Source organism: Oncorhynchus gorbuscha, linkage group LG01 (assembly GCF_021184085.1).
Source record: "Oncorhynchus gorbuscha isolate QuinsamMale2020 ecotype Even-year linkage group LG01, OgorEven_v1.0, whole genome shotgun sequence".
NCBI lineage: Eukaryota > Metazoa > Chordata > Actinopteri > Salmoniformes > Salmonidae > Oncorhynchus > Oncorhynchus gorbuscha.
In genome coordinates, this window is record NC_060173.1 from 15,860,761 (window position 1) to 15,881,110 (window position 20,350).

General features: G+C 45.9%; 2 protein-coding genes across 9 annotated transcripts in view; one reads left to right on the plus strand and one right to left on the minus strand.

Annotated features, from left to right (window-relative positions):
• LOC124033617 (suppressor of tumorigenicity 7 protein homolog) overlaps positions 1-2,902 on the plus strand; it is a 92,809-nt gene extending 89,907 nt beyond the window's left edge. For 5 of the 8 annotated variants that reach the window (XM_046345776.1, XM_046345785.1, XM_046345720.1 and 2 more), the window contains exon 15: positions 2,538-2,901. In XM_046345776.1, the coding sequence (XP_046201732.1) occupies positions 2,538-2,633 (96 nt within the window). In that variant the 3' untranslated portion in view covers positions 2,634-2,901. Of the gene's footprint in view, positions 1-2,537 lie in introns of all 8 variants that reach the window. The other 3 variants (XM_046345729.1, XM_046345739.1, XM_046345749.1) reach the window with 2 other exon arrangements.
• Positions 2,767-19,683, minus strand: LOC124033649 (protein Wnt-2). Its single transcript, XM_046345794.1, has 5 exons — positions 19,308-19,683; positions 18,629-18,849; positions 12,224-12,501; positions 11,586-11,850; positions 2,767-3,570 (listed from the first exon to the last, which is right to left on the minus strand). The coding sequence occupies exons 1-5, from the start codon at positions 19,388-19,390 to the stop codon at positions 3,365-3,367; spliced, it is 1,053 nt and encodes a 350-aa protein (XP_046201750.1). The 5' UTR covers positions 19,391-19,683; the 3' UTR covers positions 2,767-3,364.
• Between the last annotated feature and the right edge of the window lie 667 nt (positions 19,684-20,350).

The following is a 20,350-nucleotide window of genomic DNA, read 5'->3' on the forward strand; positions in this document are numbered from 1 at the left end:
TACTTTATTTGAATCCACAAATCACATTATAGTCGAGAATGATTCAAACATATCAAAGGTCACGGATATCTGGACATAGAAAGCACCTTCACCATGAAGCTAGGCTGCCCATGAGCTCTACAACGGCGCAGTACCTCGCTAGCTGCTTTGCCTTTGTCCTATGTAGCCCTGCAATCTGAAGGCTACATACAGTCAGCCTATGTTTCCACTTGACATGGGGCTTAGCAGCCAAGGTATGCTTCATGTAGGTGTCAAAGCAACCTACTTCCAAAGTAGCACCCCCTTCTGGCCTCCCTCCACAACAACAATATCTGACATATTTGGTATACAAGAAAACACAACACATCTTCATCAGCCTCCTCTGACGAGAATGTTTGAATATGCACTTATGGTGGTACTGCCTGTTTCATCTCACTAGCTATATGGTCAACGAGGCGGTCATGTCTAGATATGTGAGGCGGCAGGTAGCCTAGTGGTTAGAGCGTTTGGCCAGTAACCGAAAGGTTGCTAGATCGAATCCCCGAGCTGACAAGATACAAATCTGTTGTTCTGCCCCTGAACAGGCAGTTAACCCACTGTTCCTAGGCTGTCATTGAAAATACAAATTTGTTTTTAACTGACTTGCCTAGTTAAATAAAGGTTACATATGTACTGGTCCTTATATGAATAGAAACCATTAACAATATGTGCAATATACTCTATTACATCATGTGAGATACAAAACAGATCATGGTTTGCAGGGTACCAGAGTGCTAGGTTGTATTTAGTTGGTAGAACCTGCATTCTTGCCCTAATTGGTAAAGGTGAGTATGTTCTTGCCAATAGAAACATTCTGGTATACGTAATAAGAGACAGAATGATCAGACACACTCTGATCCACTTCCAATACTTCAAAGACAAACTAATCAGCATCTGGTTTACATGCAAGGGTAGAGGCAGAGTTCCTCCCTTTCTTAAAGTAAGCACTGATCTAATATGATTGAATGGATGAAAACATGACTTGGCTTTCACCTATCGAATCATGTCAGATCAGTGGGTTCTCCCAAAGAAAGACGGAAGGAAGTAAAGGTGCATCTTCAAAGCATTGGAACAGGGCCTCTCTCCCTCTTAGCGTGTAAACAAGGTGCTTGTTCCACCTTTCTCCATCTCTCCCTGACAGCCTTTTATCTGCCATCAGACAAAGCCAAACCTCCATCACCCTCAATCCCTCTGAGGGAGCCCCTATCCCCCACACTGCATGTTGCCAAAACACATCAGAGAGGAGAGAGAGGGATGAGAGCGAGGGTGGTGTGAATAGAGAGGGAGCAAAACACATCAGAGAGGAGAGAGGGATGAGAGCGAGGGTGGTGTGAATAGAAAGAGAGGGAGCAAAACACATCAGAGAGGAGAAAGGGATGAGAGCGAGGGTGGTGTGAATAGAAAGAGAGGGAGCAAAACACATCAGAGAGGAGAGAGAGGGATGAGAGCGAGGGTGGTGTGAATAGAAAGAGAGGGAGCAAAACACATCAGAGAGGAGAGAAAGGGATGAGAGCGAGGGTGGTGTGAATAGAAAGAGAGGGAGCAAAACACATCAGAGAGGAGAAAGGGATGAGAGCGAGGGTGGTGTGAATAGAAAGAGAGGGAGCAAAACACATCAGAGAGGAGAGAAAGGGATGAGAGCGAGGGTGGTGTGAATAGAAAGAGAGGGAGCAAAACACATCAGAGAGGAGAGAGAGGGATGAGAGCGAGTGTGCTGTGAATAGAAAGAGAGGGAGCAAAACACATCAGGAGCAAAACACATCAGAGAGGAGAAAGGGATGAGAGCGAGGGTGGTGTGAATAGAAAGAGGGAGCAAAACACATCAGAGAGGAGAGAGAGGGATGAGAGCGAGGGTGGTGTGAATAGAGAGGGAGCAAAACACATCAGAGAGGAGAGAGAGGGATGAGAGCGAGGGTGGTGTGAATAGAGAGGGAGCAAAACACATCAGAGAGGAGAGAGAGGGATGAGAGCGAGGGTGGTGTGAATAGAAAGAGAGGGAGCAAAACACATCAGAGAGGAGAGAGAGGGATGAGAGCGAGGGTGGTGTGAATAGAAAGAGAGGGAGCAAAACACATCAGAGAGGAGAGAGAGGGATGAGAGCGAGGGTGGTGTGAATAGAAAGAGAGGGAGCACTAACATCAGAGGGGAGGAGGATGAAGGAGAGATGAATGGGGAGCTGACAGAGAGTCCACTACCACTCTTAGGGGTTCGAGCACAGTCAGTAGTCAACATACCTGGTAGACAAGTTCTGGTTCTGCCCCATTGAGCACAGTACCTAAACTGGCATGCTATGGTGCTCCTATCATGGTCCTCTAGCTATCATTTGAGGCCAACGACAACCCACAGTAGCTACCTTGAAATGCGCAGAGCTTCAGTAAAGATGGGTACATTCTCAACTGGAATGTTATGGTGCACCTATATACATACAGTACCTGGACATGTTCAGGAAGAAATCTGGTTGCAATGGTTCCACTAGGAATTGTCGTGTGTGTTCTAACATCATGTCTCTCTGTATGTAGTTTCTTAGCACCCTGTTTGCTCCTCTGAACTTCATCATGGAGAAAGTGGAGAGCATCCTGCCATCCAGTCTGTGGCACCAACTCACACGCATCTGACTGGACTAGACTGAACCAGACTGACTGACACACCCTTTGTGCCAAGATCATGGATTAGACGGACAGAGAGGATGGAAGAGAAGAGAAAAGGGAAACATTCTGAATCGTTTTTGACTTTATTTGATATGTTCAATTTTGTTTTCAAATCATGTAAAAAAAAAAAAACGTTTTTTTTTGTTGTACAAAAAAAAGGTGCTCAATTGCCATCATTAAAAAAGTGAAAAAAATACCAAAATAAAGGACTATGTGTATTGCTGCAACTTCTACTACACAATTTTGATTGTCAAGCATATATCACAACTGTAATAAATATTCCTGTGGGCCATGGAACATAAATGGCGGTCAGGTGACTAAAGCATGTCCTGGAACTGGCTGGTTGAGGACAGGGGTGTATGGTCAGGTCTGCTATCAACCAGTTTCCATAAACTATACACAACTTTCTTTTAAATTACATAAAGTTTGTATTTACATATACAAATTTGAATACATTTCAGAAATGTTTTTTGGTTATTGAGAGAGCAAATAAATATAATGGAATGTGAGGGAAGAACAAAATTAGATTGTAAGGTGTTCTTGGTGCAATAGCCTACAGGTGCAAGTCAGACTGATTTGGCGTTATGTCCAAAATTCAACCTATTCACTAGTTGGTGCACTACTCAAAAGTAGCGCACCATAGGAAATAGGTTGCCATTTCAGACCAAATCTGGATAAGAGGTTGGTTGGTGGTATAGTCATGTTTGGGCCTTGCAGGTGTGCACGTCCATCTCCTGGTTGCAGTCCCGGCAGTGCACAGCGCAGCACCAGTGAAACTTGCACTCACACTTGGTGGTGCGGCTGACGCGTGTTGTATCGTAGCCCCGGCCGCAGCACATAACCTCGCAGCTGTCTACAGCGCGAGACGTCCGGTTGCACACCCGCCCTCCCGTCCCCACCGAACCTGTCGAGGGAGAGAAATAAGGAATCAAATCAGAAGAGACACAATCAGGTATATATTGGTATATGGTATATATTCTGCCTGTATATTGAACCAGTAAGATTTTTATACCTTGTGATCCACATACAATCCTTATAACATGCCAAATAGACTAAATCTAATCTTTAGCTGCAATGGAGTGATTGTTGGCAAACAGCGGGCTAAGCCCCACTACCGTACAGGTATTGACATCATTCCAATAGAATGCAGTGTACTCAATCTTAACTGGATGAGAGTGAGCAAGGCGTGGAGGAGCGGGGAGATGAGGGAGTGTGGGATAAGAGGATGAAGGGAGACCGGATGAGCGATCCATGATAGGAGCCATCAGATGGTAGTCGGGTTCTTCATCAGGTGTTAATTTTACACCCTGGCTGGCACACTGTCACACACTCCTGCACCTGTTCTCAGAGTGACCATGGAAGGGAGTCTGGCAGGCTTATTGGACTCTCAGAAATCATCCCATAATACAATTCAATTAGATCAATATTTACTATTTATTTGAGGCCTCAACTCAAACCTCAATGGGGTGCATCTCAATAGTCTAAAGTAGCTTCCTTACCGCCTTCCTCTGCACTAAGGTGAAAACCCTGTACACGTGACGATGAATGTCCTGACTTAAAGGGGCTAGCTAGGAGTCGATTTGGGATTGGGAACAGATCATGTGTTATTCTAGGCATCTTATTTCTATAGCCCTCTATGCTCTCCTCTTCCTCATCCCTCCTTCCCACTCTGTCCATATGTTCCTCACTGCTGAGAGATAGAGGGAGGTAGAGTGATAGGGAGGAGGAGGGAGGTAGAAAAAGAGGGAGAGCAGTCAGGTATTGTGTCTGGGCACGATGAGACTCCACCCCCACCCGACAAAGTGTCCGCCTCTCCGTCAGTCATGGTATGCTGCACAGCTAGGGTTGACATCAAGGACAGACTCCACCCCCCTTCTCTCTGTCCCTCGCTCTCTCTCTCTTCTCTCCTGGCGTCTGCTTATTGAATTAAGATGAGGGGGCGCCGAGAGATGAGTTTAGCACCTGAGCCTCCATGGGGCCGAGGGAAATTGATTTCACACTTTGGAGAGGCACAGGGGGGTGCAGTCTCTACAGTATCTGTCTCCCAGGGCTGTGTGTGTGTGTGTGTGTGTGTGTGTGTGTGTGTGTGTGTGTGTGTGTGTGTGTGTGTGTGTGTGTGTGTGTGTGTGTGTGTGTGTGTGTGTGTGTGTGTGTGTGTGTGTGTGTGTGTGTGTGTGTGTGTGTGTGTGTGTCATCCAAGATGACTGGAGCCAATGTCTGTGGAGAGAGGTTCTCATGAGAGAGGCCATGATCAGTGAGCTCACCATGCTTACATGTATACAGGCCATAAAGACCCTTCATATAAAGCAGGCAGACTGGAGTCGAGGCGTTCAGTTACTGTTCTATTGAACGTTACAATGGGCAAAACCAGTGACCTAAGTGACTTTGAGAGTGGTATGATCGTTGGTGCCAGTTCAAGTATCTCAAACGGCAAGCCTCCTGCGCTTTTCATGCACTACATTGTCTAGTAAACAAATAACATCCAGTCAGTGACAGTAGTGTGGGTGAAAAACAGTTCATTGATGAGAGGTTGAAGGAGAATTGTGCAAAATAACAGAATTGTGCAAAAATAACAAACTGACAAATAACGGTGCAGTAAAACAGTGGTGTGCAGAAATGCATCTCGGAATGTGCAACTCGTCAGTCCTTGTCACGGATGGGCTGTTGCAGCAGACGACAATTGCAGCAGACGTTCTACCCCGATCAGCTAAAAACAAGAAGAAATGGCTCCAGTGGGCACACGTTCTCCAACACTGGACAATTGAGGAGTGGAAAAACACTGCCTGGTCCGGTTCCTCTTGCATCATGCTGATGGAAGTCAGGATTTGGCGTAAGCAGGCCATGAAGGTGGTGTGCTGGTGTGAGGAATGTTTTCCTGGCACACGTTAGGTCACTTGATACCAATTGAACAATGATTGAACACCACAACGTATCTTAACATTTCTGCTGACCAGGTGTATCCATTCAGGAGGCAAAGGGGGTCAAAACCGGTCAAAACCGGTAATAGATGAGTGTACCAAATAAACTGTCCGAGGAGTGTATACAGAGCATTCGGAAAGTATTCAGACCCCTTGACATGTTCCACATTTTGTTACGTTACAGCTTTATTCTAAAATGGATGAAATCCTTTTGTCCCCTCATCAATCTACACACAATACCCCATGACGTAGCAAAAACTGGTTTTTAGAACTTTCTACAAATGTATTAATAAGAAAAGGATATCACATTTACATAATAGACTTGTCCCGAAGCCACTCCTGCGTTGTCTTGGCTGTGTGCTTAGTGTCATTGTCCTGTTAGAAGGTGAACCTTTGCCCCAGTCTGAGGTTCTGAGCGCTCTGGATCTTTCATCAAGGATCTCTCTGTACTTTGCTCCGTTCATCTCTCTGGAGCTCTGTCAGAGTGACAATTCTGTTTGCTTAGTTTGGCCAGGCGGCCAGCTCTAGGAAGAGTCTTGGTGGTTCCAAACTTCTTCCATTTAAGAATGATGGAGGCCACTGTGTTCTTGGGGGCCTTCAATGCTGCATCATTTTTTGGGTAGCGTTCCCCAGATCTGTTCCTCGACAATCCTGTTTCGGGGCTCTACGGACAATTCCTTTGACCTCATGGCTTGGTTTTTACGCTGACATGCATTGTCAACTGTGGGACCTTATATAGACAGGGGTGTGCCTTTCCAAGGATGATCAATGGAAACAGGATGCACCTGAGCTTAATTTCAAGTCTCATAGCAAAGGGTCTGAATACTTATGTAAATAAGGTATCTGTTTTTCATTTTTTATAAATTTGCAAACATTTCTAAAAAACTGTTTTCTCTTTGTCATTATGGGGTATTGTGTGTAGATTGATGATACATTTTCAAATAAGGATGTAACAACAAAATGTGAAAAAATCCTCTCCTTGTTTCCTTTTCTTCAATTGTGCTGACGTTAAATACCTCAGTACTGGGTGTTCAACATACTGCCTTCACCTATCCTCAGTACTGGGTGTTCAACATACTGCCTTCACCTATCCTCAGTGGTGGGTGTTCAACATACTGCCTTCACCTATCCTCAGTACTGGGTGTTCACCATACTGCCTTCACCTATCCTCAGTACTGGGTGTTCACCATACTGCCTTCACCTATCCTCAGTGGTGGGTGTTCAACATACTGCCTTCACCTATCCTCAGTACTGGGTGTTCAACATACTGCCTTCACCTATCCTCAGTACTGGGTGTTCAACATACTGCCTTCACCTATCCTCAGTGGTGGGTGTTCACCATACTGCCTTCACCTATCCTCAGTACTGGGTGTTCAACATACTGCCTTCACCTATCCTCAGTACTGGGTGTTCAACATACTGCCTTCACCTATCCTCAGTGGTGGGTGTTCACCATACTGCCTTCACCTATCCTCAGTACTGGGTGTTCACCATACTGCCTTCACCTATCCTCAGTGGTAGGTGTTCAACATACTGCCTTCACCTATCCTCAGTACTGGGTGTTCACCATACTGCCTTCACCTATCCTCAGTACTGGGTGTTCACCATACTGCCTTCACCTATCCTCAGTGGTGGGTTTTCACCATACTGCCTTCACCTATCCTCAGTACTGGGTGTTCACCATACTGCCTTCACCTATCCTCAGTGGTAGGTGTTCAACATACTGCCTTCACCTATCCTCAGTACTGGGTGTTCAACATACTGCCTTCACCTATCCTCAGTACTGGGTGTTCACCATACTGCCTTCACCTATCCTCAGTGGTAGGTGTTCACCATACTGCCTTCACCTATCCTCAGTACTGGGTGTTCACCATACTGCCTTCACCTATCCTCAGTACTGGGTGTTCAACATACTGCCTTCACCTATCCTCAGTACTGGGTGTTCACCATACTGCCTTCACCTATCCTCAGTACTGGGTGTTCACCATACTGCCTTCACCTATCCTCAGTACTGGGTGTTCAACATACTGCCTTCACCTATCCTCAGTACTGGGTGTTCACCATACTGCCTTCACCTATCCTCAGTACTGGGTGTTCACCATACTGCCTTCACCTATCCTCAGTACTGGGTGTTCACCATACTGCCTTCACCTATCCTCAGTACTGGGTGTTCACCATACTGCCTTCACCTATCCTCAGTACTGGGTGTTCACCATACTGCCTTCACCTATCCTCAGTACTGGGTGTTCACCATACTGCCTTCACCTATCCTCAGTACTGGGTGTTCACCATACTGCCTTCACCTATCCTCAGTACTGGGTGTTCACCATACTGCCTTCACCTATCCTCAGTACTGGGTGTTCACCATACTGCCTTCACCTATCCTCAGTACTGGGTGTTCACCATACTGCCTTCACCTATCCTCAGTACTGGGTGTTCACCATACTGCCTTCACCTATCCTCAGTACTGGGTGTTCACCATACTGCCTTCACCTATCCTCAGTACTGGGTGTTCACCATACTGCCTTCACCTATCCTCAGTACTGGGTGTTCACCATACTGCCTTCACCTATCCTCAGTACTGGGTGTTCACCATACTGCCTTCACCTATCCTCAGTACTGGGTGTTCACCATACTGCCTTCACCTATCCTCAGTACTGGGTGTTCACCATACTGCCTTCACCTATCCTCAGTACTGGGTGTTCACCATACTGCCTTCACCTATCCTCAGTACTGGGTGTTCACCATACTGCCTTCACCTATCCTCAGTACTGGGTGTTCACCATACTGCCTTCACCTATCCTCAGTACTGGGTGTTCACCATACTGCCTTCACCTATCCTCAGTACTGGGTGTTCACCATACTGCCTTCACCTATCCTCAGTACTGGGTGTTCACCATACTGCCTTCACCTATCCTCAGTACTGGGTGTTCACCATACTGCCTTCACCTATCCTCAGTACTGGGTGTTCACCATACTGCCTTCACCTATCCTCAGTACTGGGTGTTCACCATACTGCCTTCACCTATCCTCAGTACTGGGTGTTCACCATACTGCCTTCACCTATCCTCAGTACTGGGTGTTCACCATACTGCCTTCACCTATCCTCAGTACTGGGTGTTCACCATACTGCCTTCACCTATCATCAGTACTGGGTGTTCACCATACTGCCTTCACCTATCCTCAGTACTGGTTGTTCACCATACTGCCTTCACCTATCCTCAGTACTGGGTGTTCACCATACTGCCTTCACCTATCCTCAGTACTGGGTGTTCACCATACTGCCTTCACCTATCCTCAGTACTGGGTGTTCACCATACTGCCTTCACCTATCCTCAGTACTGGGTGTTCAACATACTGCATTCACCTATCCTCAGTGGTGGGTGTTCACCATACTGCCTTCACCTATCCTCAGTACTGGGTGTTCAACATACTGCCTTCACCTATCCTCAGTACTGGGTGTTCACCATACTGCCTTCACCTATCCTCAGTACTGGGTGTTCACCATACTGCCTTCACCTATCCTCAGTACTGGGTGTTCACCATACTTCCTTCACCTATCCTCAGTACTGGGTGTTCACCATACTGCCTTCACCTATCCTCAGTACTGGGTGTTCAACATACTGCCTTCACCTATCCTCAGTGGTGGGTGTTCACCATACTGCCTTCACCTATCCTCAGTACTGGGTGTTCACCATACTGCCTTCACCTATCCTCAGTACTGGGTGTTCACCATACTGCCTTCACCTATCCTCAGTACTGGGTGTTCACCATACTGCCTTCACCTATCCTCAGTACTGGGTGTTCACCATACTGCCTTCACCTATCCTCAGTACTGGGTGTTCACCATACTGCCTTCACCTATCCTCAGTACTGGGTGTTCAACATACTGCCTTCACCTATCCTCAGTACTGGGTGTTCAACATACTGCCTTCACCTATCCTCAGTACTGGGTGTTCACCATACTGCCTTCACCTATCCTCAGTGGTGGGTGTTCAACATACTGCCTTCACCTATCCTCAGTACTGGGTGTTCACCATACTGCCTTCACCTATCCTCAGTACTGGGTGTTCAACATACTGCCTTCACCTATCCTCAGTGGTGGGTGTTCACCATACTGCCTTCACCTATCCTCAGTACTGGGTGTTCAACATACTGCCTTCACCTATCCTCAGTACTGGGTGTTCACCATACTGCCTTCACCTATCCTCAGTACTGGGTGTTCACCATACTGCCTTCACCTATCCTCAGTACTGGGTGTTCACCATACTGCCTTCACCTATCCTCAGTACTGGGTGTTCACCATACTGCCTTCACCTATCCTCAGTGGTGGGTGTTCAACATACTGCCTTCACCTATCCTCAGTACTGGGTGTTCAACATACTGCCTTCACCTATCCTCAGTACTGGGTGTTCACCATACTGCCTTCACCTATCCTCAGTACTGGGTGTTCAACATACTGCCTTCACCTATCCTCAGTGGTGGGTGTTCACCATACTGCCTTCACCTATCCTCAGTACTGGGTGTTCAACATACTGCCTTCACCTATCCTCAGTACTGGGTGTTCACCATACTGCCTTCACCTATCCTCAGTACTGGGTGTTCACCATACTGCCTTCACCTATCCTCAGTACTGGGTGTTCACCATACTGCCTTCACCTATCCTCAGTACTGGGTGTTCACCATACTGCCTTCACCTATCCTCAGTACTGGGTGTTCACCATACTGCCTTCACCTATCCTCAGTACTAGGTGTTCACCATACTGCCTTCACCTATCCTCAGTACTGGGTGTTCACCATACTGCCTTCACCTATCCTCAGTACTGGGTGTTCACCATACTGCCTTCACCTATCCTCAGTACTGGGTGTTCACCATACTGCCTTCACCTATCCTCAGTACTGGGTGTTCACCATACTGCCTTCACCTATCCTCAGTACTGGGTGTTCACCATACTGCCTTCACCTATCCTCAGTACTGGGTGTTCACCATACTGCCTTCACCTATCCTCAGTACTGGGTGTTCACCATACTGCCTTCACCTATCCTCAGTGGTGGATGTTCACCATACTGCCTTCACCTATCCTCAGTACTGGGTGTTCACCATATTGCCTTCACCTATCCTCAGTGGTGGGTGTTCACCATACTGCCTTCACCTATCCTCAGTGGTGGGTGTTCACCATACTGCCTTCACCTATCCTCAGTGGTGGGTGTTCACCATACTGCCTTCACCTATCCTCAGTACTGGGTGTTCACCATACTGCCTTCACCTATCCTCAGTACTGGATGTTCACCATAATGCCTTCACCTATCCTGTGACTTTAGGTCAGCGTAATGAAGGAGAGGAGAAAAGAGGGGAGGGAACTTCAGAGAAGCTGTCCCAGGTCTACATTAGGAGTGGTTAGCTTTGATGTCGGTCAGAGGGGCTTGAGAGATATGACTTACCCTTCAAATATTCCTCCATTTTGGGGTTCCAAGCATGTAGAGGTGTAGGGGCCATCACTGTGCCCAAGGGTATGTGTGTGTGCTCCAGCAGGGGTAATTTATAGTGGTGCGCGGCAGGTCGGGTTTCAGCCCACAGAAGTGTGTAATGGCCCTTAAACTGGCCGACACCTGATCACCTCGGATCATCTGCTGCCTGACGGGCACCCAGGTCCTTCAGATCATACACACATTGTTTTCACTCACACACAAACACTATTTTCTTGCCGTCTCAGAAACGCACCCACACATACAGTTTTCTCCCTCTCGCTCACAGGCACACCAACACATTCTCTCTGGTGTTATCCGGTGCAGCATTAAGAGAATAACCCTACTGTACAAGAGGCTGAGCGGTTACCCTGTGAAAATATTACCACATACTGAAGATATTATGGTCAAGTAGTACAGTGTTCTACTCTACAGCGAGACAGTCATGTCAGATGTCAGACAGAGCGTACATCATCTACGTCAGTATCTCTGTCTGGACTGTGGACTAAATCTGAACACTACAAACCAGACTCACCAGACTCTTGGTCTCTTATGCAGTAGTCTGGCGAGTCCTCGAAGTAGACCAGGTCGTTCTTGCTGGGCCGTTTGAAGTGTCGCTGTGCGGTGGTGAAGCCCGTGCCATACTGGTTCATGGCCACCTGCACCGCCCCGTTGTAGCGCCGCCGCAGGTGGTCGCCCGTGCGGCGGAAGTCGGCCAAGGCCAGCCAGCAGGTCCGGACGCTGCAGGAGCCGCTCACGCCATGACACTTACACTCCAGGGACATAAATCGCTTCACCGCCTGTATGGTGATGAGGAAGGGGATGGAGAGAGAAAGAAGTGTTGTCAGGGAGGCTAGGTGTGTACCTGGTTGGTTGGTGGTTGTGTGTCAGGTAGGGTTTGTATGTTGGTGTATGTGCACGTGTGTCTCTGGAAGGAGACACACAAATTCCTCTAAACAAGTGTATCCCAACCCTCTACTCTTGGATCACTAGCCCTTGATTGGCACACCTGATTCCACTAGTCAACTAAACATCAAGCCCTTGATTATTTGAATCTGGTATGCCAGTTCAGGAATACAAATATGCAAACCAACTGTTTGGAAAACACTGATCTAGATCAAATTGGTTCCATTGGAGTCATTACTCCCCCATGTGTTTGAACTTTGAACCCACCTTTCTTCCAGCGCGGTTGTTGTGGAGGTTCATCAGAGCCCTGGCGTCTCTCTCCTTTCTCTCTTTGGCGTCTACGAAGGACTGGCTGAACCTCATGGCGTGCTCCACATGGTCGCTGCAGCCGCCCCAGTCGAACGTCCCCTTGGCATCCCGGGACGAGCCCTTCTTGGTGGGGTCACAGGAGCACGACTGTAGCTCTCCCTGGCTGCAAGCCCGGGACAGCGTGTGGACCACCCCGGCCGAGGAGATGGCGTGCACAAAGGCCGCTTCACGACTGCCTGGTAGGCATAGAGAGGAAGAGGAAGATATTGTGTGAGTGCTGAACACACACACGTAAGCAAGCTCACACTCCACATGCACACACACTACACACACACCTACTACACACACACACCCACCACACTACACTACACTACGCACGCACAAACACACACACACAAACACACACATACATACATACATATATATACATACATACATACACACACACACACAGGGAACAGTATACACACCAGAAGTTATAAGTTACATGGACACACAGTCAAGTTTACATTCACTTAAGTTGGAGTCATTAAAACTTGTTTTTTAACCACTCCATAAATTTCTTGTTAACAAACTATAGTTTTGACAATTTGAGTCAATTGGAGGTGTACCTATGGATGTATTTCAAGGCCTACCTTCAAGCTCAGTGCTTCTTTGCTTGACATCATGGGAAAATCAAAAGAAATCAGCCAAGACTTCAGAAAAAAAAATTGTAGACCTGCGCAAGTCTGGTTTATCCTTGGGAGCAATTTCCAAACGCCTGAAGGTACCACGTACTTTGGTGCGAAAAGTGCAAATCAATCCCAGAACAACAGCAAAGGACCCTGTGAAGATGCTGGAGAAAACAGGTACAAAAGTATCTATAGCCACAGTAAAACGAGTCCTATATCGACATAACCTGAAAGACCGCTCAGCAAGGAAGAAGCCACTGCTCCAAATCCCCTATAAAAAAAGCCAGACTACGGTTTGCAACTGCACATGGGGTCAAAGATCATACTTTTTGGAGAAATGTCCTCTGGTCTGATGAAATAAAAATATAACTGTTTGGCCATAATGACCATCGTTATGTTTAGAGGAAAAAGGGGGAGGCTTGCAAGCCGAAGAATACCATCCCAACCGTGAAGCACGGGGGTGGCAGCATCATGTTGTGGGGGTGCTTTGCTGCAGGAGGGATTGGTGCACTTCACAAAATAGATGGCATCATGAGGGAGGAAAATGATGTGGATATATTGAAGCAACATCTCAAGACATCAGTCAGGAAGTTAAAGCTTGGTCGCAAATGGATCTTCCAAATGGACAATGACCCCAAGCATACTTCCAAAGTTGTGGCAAAATGGCTTAAGGACAACAAAGTCAAGGTATTGGAGTGGCCATCACAAAGCCTTGATCTCAATCCTATAGAAGATTTGTGGGCAGAACTGAAAAAGCATGTGCGAGTGGGAATGACCCACTGGGAATGTGATGAAATAAATAAAAGGTTAAATAAATAATTGTCTATTCTGACATTTCACATTCTTAAAATAAAGTGGTGATCCTAACTGACCTAAGGAGGGAATTTTTACTCTGATTAAATGTCAGGAATTGTGAAAAACTGAGTTTAAATATATTTGGCTAAGGTGTATGTAAACTTCCGACTTCAACTGTATGAATAGGCTTACCTAAAGGCCATGACTAATGCACACAAACTCATTGCACAAACATACAGAGTGTACAAATCATTAGGAACACCTTCCTAATATTATGTCAAGTTGGCTGGATGTCCTTTGGGTGGTGGACCATTCTTGATACACACAGGAAACTGTTGAGCGTGAAAATCCCAGCAGCGTTGCAGTTCTTGACACAACCCGGTGCGCCTGGCACCTACTACCATACCTCGTTCAAAGGCACTTCCATCTTTTGTCTTGCCCATTCACACTCTGAATGACACACATACACAATCCATGTCTCAATTGTCTCAAGGCTTTAAAAAAAAATCCTACTTTAACCTGTCTCCTCCCCTTCATCTACACTGATTGAAGTGGATTTAACAAGTGACATCAATAAGGGATCATAGTTTTCACCTGGATTCACCTGGTCAGTCTATGTCATGGAAAGAGAAGTTCTTAGTGTTTTGTATACTCACCGTATAAGTTACACAAACCGACAGATAAACTGTAAATTGTATCCAGACAGTATCCCATAAAGATGCATAACCACTACAGTGTGTGTGTGTGTGTGTGTGTACTGTACACAGTAAACATTATGTAAAAATGTCTTGCTCGGGGGGTTCACAGTTTAAATAGGATCCTGTAAAAACAAAGAGCTAGCTATTGGTTGAGGTTGGGGTACCTGCATGGATACTGTTTGTTACTCTTTCAAGTCTTTTATTTAAGGCATGGCAGTGTTTTGCTTTATCTAACTCCAAGATGGAAAAAACAGGTGAAATTGACCAGCAATGCTCTGTGATAAAATACCCCTTGACTTCTATTCTAACTGACGAGAGATCTGTGGGATCAAAGACTATGGATAGTGAAGGGGGGGGGGGGGGGCGTGCGTGTCTGAGATCAGGAAACGCCAAACTTCAGTTCACAATGCTCTGTTTTTATGTCAAGATGTTCTCTCACTCTCTCACGCACACACACTCACTGTGTGTGCGCCTGTGAATGTTTAATCTGGTTAATGAGGAGATAAACCAAAGGATGAGAACATGAAACCTTCCAAAAAAAAAGAAAACTCAGTAATTGTTTTAAATTAGCGTCTTGACATTGACAATAAGTAGCTTCTCACGGTGCCACAGCAATAATGCTGCCAATCAGAGCAGCTTCCTAATGTTGTGTGACACAACCAGAGCCGAGTCTGGGAGGTCTGAATACCAAAGGGACGATTAAAAGAACCAAATTACACGCAATTCTCAGGGTCCGTTTCCTGGACACAGATTAAGCCTAGTCCAGGAGTAAAAAATAAATACGTTCAATAGTGAATCGCCATTGAACATGATTTTTAGACCAGGACTAGTCTTTCTGGGAAACTGGCCATTAAAGTTCCGCCTTGGAATAACTTAGGGCCTATAGGAGCCGGAGGACTGGGACATGATGCCCATGAATTACCCATTTTATTTCTATGATCACCCCCAAGGTGGAGTGGATCCTCACATTTATACCAATTAAAAAGAGATTCCAACGTGGAGAGAAGTAAGACTAATACGAGATGGGAGTTGACACACTTATTCTTGACTCCCCACATTTGTCAGCTGTGGCAGTTTTATAAGCATGTAGAGTACTGGACCTGATACCGATCAGAGCCAATAGTGTGTGATTGCGGCCCGCAATTCAGGGTGCTCCTGCATGTGGACACTCCCCCCCTCGAGCATCCAATTGGTTCCTGAGTGAACGTCCCCCCTCGAGCATTCCATTGGTTCCTGCATGATTGTCTATACAATTAAAATGTGGAGAAAAATAAATAAAGGGAAATAAAAGTATTATCCAAGTTTTTAGGGGTGAAGAACACTGTCTACCGGTGTACTAGCTCGCTACCGATGTCGCCCCCGCCTCCCACCTGCTGTGTACCAGAGTTCTATCTACCTAGCTAGACAAACACCTACCAATGCAGTTGTTAACAGAACTGCAGGAAAGCAGTACCCAACAGGCGGGGGTGAAGGACACGGTCTACCGGTGTTTTAGCTAGCTACCTACCCCACCTGCTGTGTACCGGTGTCGTGTCCTAGCTAGCTGTCTATCCTGCCTGCTGTGTACCGGTGTCGTGTCCTAGCTAGCTGTCTATCCCGCCTGCTGTGTACCGGTGTCATGTCCGAGCTAGCTGTCTATCCCACCTGCTGTGTACCGGAGTCCTAGCTAGCTACCTACCCACCTGCTGTGTACCGGAGTCCTAGCTAGCTACCTACCCCACCTGCTGTGTACCGGTGTCGTGTCCTAGCTAGCTGTCTATCCCGCCTGCTGTGTACCGGAGTCCTAGCTAGCTACCTATCCCGCCTGCTGTGTACCGGTGTCGTGTCCTAGCTAGCTGTCTATCCCGCCTGCTGTGTACCGGAGTCCTAGCTAGCTACCTATCCCGCCTGCTGTGTACCGGTGTCGTGTCCTAGCTAGTTGTCTATCCCGCCTGCTGTGTACCAGTGTCGTGTCCTAGCTAGCTGTCTATCCCGCCTGCTGTGTACCGGTGTCGCTAGCTGTCTATCCCGTCCCGGTAGCCTAGCTGTCTATCCCGCCTGCTGTTTACCTATCCCGCCTGCTGTGTACCGGTGTCCTAGCTAGCTGTCTATCCCGCCTGCTGTGTACCGGTGTCATGTCCTAGCTAGCTGTCTATTCCGCCTGCTGTGTACCGGTGTCGTGTCCTAGCTAGCTGTCTATCCCGCCTGCTGTGTACCGGTGTCGTGTCCTAGCTAGCTGTCTATCCCGCCTGCTGTGTACCGGTGTCGTGTCCTAGCTAGCTGTCTATCCTGCCTGCTGTGTACCGGTGTCGTGTCCTAGCTAGCTGTCTATCCCACCTGCTGTGTACCGGAGTGTCCTAGCTAGCTACCTATCCCGCCTGCTGTGTACCGGTGTCCTAGCTAGTTGTCTATCCCGCCTGCTGTGTACTGGTGTCGTGTCCTAGCTAGCTACCTACCCCACCTGCTATGTACTGGTGTCATGCTCTAACTAGCTACCTATCCCGCCTGCTATGTACTGGTGTTGTGTTCCAGCTAGCTACCTACCCCACCTGCTGCGTATCGGAGTCCTAGCTAGCTAGCACATAGTGTTGTTCGCGCCCGCCTGCCAAACACCTGCCCTCACTAACAGACCGGAGGACACTGTCTACCGGTGTCCTAACTAGCTACAGTTGTCACCCCTGTGGGGTTTATTGGTGGTTGGCTCCATCTACTGTATAGGTGAGCTGTCGCCTCCTGCCTATTTATTGGAGTCCTAGCTTATAAAAATGGATCAACCAATAGAAGTGTAAAGAGGGGTTCCTGCAGATACAGGAATGACCACATGCAGGAACACCCCGAATTGCATGCCGCAATTACACCCTTCTCATCAGAGTAGCAGCAAGCAGGCACGTCATATTGATACATCTAGAGCTGTAAAGTGAGACAATGTATGGAATGCAATGCAAGCACACGGGGAAAACATCTGCCAAAGAAGAACATGAATTTCACACAAATTCATTGACTTTGATAAAGGCTAGAACTTTATAGGTTCACCACTGTTAATAATTGGTTGGGGAAAAACACATACCATATCTGCTATATATCTAGGAGCCTAAAGTCTATAGCAGATAGCATGTTGGAATGACTAGTCTATTGTTCAGAAGTGCTTGTCTTGTACATGAGGACGAAGATGTGTAGACTATATTACTTTCCCAGCACACAATTTAAAAAATCATTCCAGAATATCAGCTATTTTACGTATGGTAATTTAATAGCTGCACTTTTTTACCTGAGCAATTTAGCTAATAACATGTTCATGCTCATATTTGAGAATGAAAAATATGATATTTAGTTCATATATAGGCCTATATCTTTGATTTGATCAATAACACTGAACCAAAATATAAACGCATAATGTAAAGTGTTGGTCTCATGTTTCATGAGCTGAAATAAAACATCCCAGAAATGTTCCATACACACAAAAAGCTTATTTCTCAAAAATGTGTTTACATCCCTGTTAGTGAGCATTTCTATTTTGCCAAAATAAACCTCCACCTAACAGGTGTGGCATATCAAGAAGCTGAGGCACAATAAAAAGGAGCTCTAAAATGTGTAGTTTTGTCACACGACACAATGCCACATGATGTCTCAAGTTTTGAGGGAGCGTGCAATTGGCATGATGACTGCAGGAATGTCCACAAGAGCTGTTGACAGATAATTGAATGTTAATGTCTCTACCATAAGCAGAGGCAGCTTTTTAGAGAATTTGGCAGAGCGTCCAACCGTCCAACCAGCCTCACAACCCATTCAATGTGAATGGCGTTGTGTGGGTGAGCAGTTTGCTGATGTCAACCTTTTGAACAGAGAGCCCCATGGGGGCGGTGGGGTTATGGTATGGGCAGGGATAAACTATGGACAACGAACACCATTGCATTTTATCGAATGCATAAAAATACTGTGAAGAGATCCTGAGGCCCATTGTGAGGCCCATTTCTTTTAAGGTATCTGTGACTAATAGAATTATATCTGTAATCCCAGTTGTGTAATCCATAGGGCCTAATTTATTTATTTCAATTGATTGATTTCCTCATATGAACTGTAACTCAGTCAAATCTTTGAAATGGTTGCATGTTGTGTTTATATTTTTGTTCAGTATAATTTTAAATGTATTTAACTAAATATGAAATGACATATTTTTACAGTAGGCATATGCATGAGTTTTTTACTCTCTCAATACTTACTACGCAGCAGTAGGCGTCCGAACAAGTTGTGTTCTCGCGCCATGGTATTGCAGTTCCAGCGGTGGTTCTGAAACTGATGTTGGCACTCCCCGATCCAGTCTTTAATCCCGGCTCCAATCGCCTGCATAACTTTGGGATGCTGGCGGCACAGCTGCCGCTGTTTGTTGATTAACCCGGGGATGTTGTCGCACATCACTTGCGACCCGAGGGTACCCATGTACCTGCATAGAAAGATGAAAGAGGTTTTGGCTTTGACCATGCAACTTTAATCTGTTTGAATGTCCTTGTGGGCTATGGTGTTTATTTATATATATAATTAAAAACTAGGCTCCTAGAACACGAATAAAGGGAGAAAAAATGATCTGCCTCATAATGTGTCCAAATTAAAGAAACATGCATGTTTAGTGTTCTGGGGAAAACATTCGATTATTTTATACATTTACATATTTTATTGGAAATTATTATAGTTTAATTCAAATTAAACCAACGTTTACACAGATCATAGGCTGTGTCCAAAGTCATGCATTGTCTCACGCAGTCCTTGCCAATAGCGTATACTATAAAGTTTAGACTCCACTGTGTATATATATATTGTTCCTAAAGCCGATAATATTTTCTACTAACTTTACATTTTCATTAGTCGTAAGTGCTATTTTCACATTCTTGAGAGCCTACTCACCACCAAGATCCGTCGACCCTTGACGTTAGCCAGCAGATTGCTACAGATAAATAAAAACATATTCCACTTGGCAATAAGTTCATATTATTAAAATGTTGTCGTTGTGCACATTCAGGCACCTGTACTGACCATTTCCATGGGTAGAAAAGAACACAGGCGCGCGTCAGACAGGAGTCTACAGCCTCTCGATTGCACCAATCAAAGATCTGCTCTGTCTTGCATTAAAAATCGATAATCAGAAGAGGTTTACCGCCCGGGTGGAGTTTTGCGCGTAAAAAAAATGACAATGATTATGGTAAAGAAGCGCATGAGATATTGGGTCGATCTGAAGTGAACAAAGATTAGCAGTGTAAAGATAGGCAAATGATCGTCTGCTATCAGGTTTAAATTGCTTACACAAGGGGTGGGCGCAGTTCTGTCTCAGGAATGAGGTGAAGAAATTAGATGTCTGAAAGTATCTGTTCAGGCTAGCTTGACACCAGACACAAGCTTGGCCGATTTCCAAGCGGCAAGTTGTAGAATGTGGTACAACGTGATGCGTTAAACCCTGAGTGTTTTAACAAAAACATTTGATGTGTTTGGGAGGAACTGGTGCGCGCAAACGCGCTTAGTTATGGTTATGCCTATAACGCCCAAATGCCAAATATTCCAGAAACTCACAGCCATGACGCCATATTATGCACACAGATTAAATATTAGATGTGGAGATAGGCCCTTGATTAACCTTCATGTTGTGTTCGTTTCATTTTAATTAATTGTGTGTTCCTGGTCCAAAATGACCGCCCCATTATAGCTGATTATAAATCCATAATATTACATATATTATCACCCTAATGTTGTGCTCGATCTTTTTATCAACTTAAGTTCTTGTGAACATTACACGTTTTGAACTTCTATTTGCTATTTATGGCCTGTAGGCCTCATTGACCTGAGCTCATACAACTCATTTTTGAGTAATAAAAGCATAATGTATGGATTATTTTGACTATAACAAATACTCAGATGAAACTTTGTGTCAAAGTTTAACAAGGACTCTCTCCTCA

Bases quoted from the DNA above. Each gene is read 5' to 3' on its own strand.
- LOC124033649 (XM_046345794.1), bottom strand. From the start codon at position 19,390: ATGAACTTATTGCCAAGTGGAATATGTTTTTATTTATCTGTAGCAATC. The intron at 18,850-19,307 runs GTGAGTAGGCTC...CTTTCTATGCAG, and splicing joins AGGGTCGACGGATCTTGGTG to GTACATGGGTACCCTCGGGT. The intron at 12,502-18,628 runs GTAAGTATTGAG...TATGCCTACCAG, and splicing joins CGGACGCCTACTGCTGCGTA to GCAGTCGTGAAGCGGCCTTT.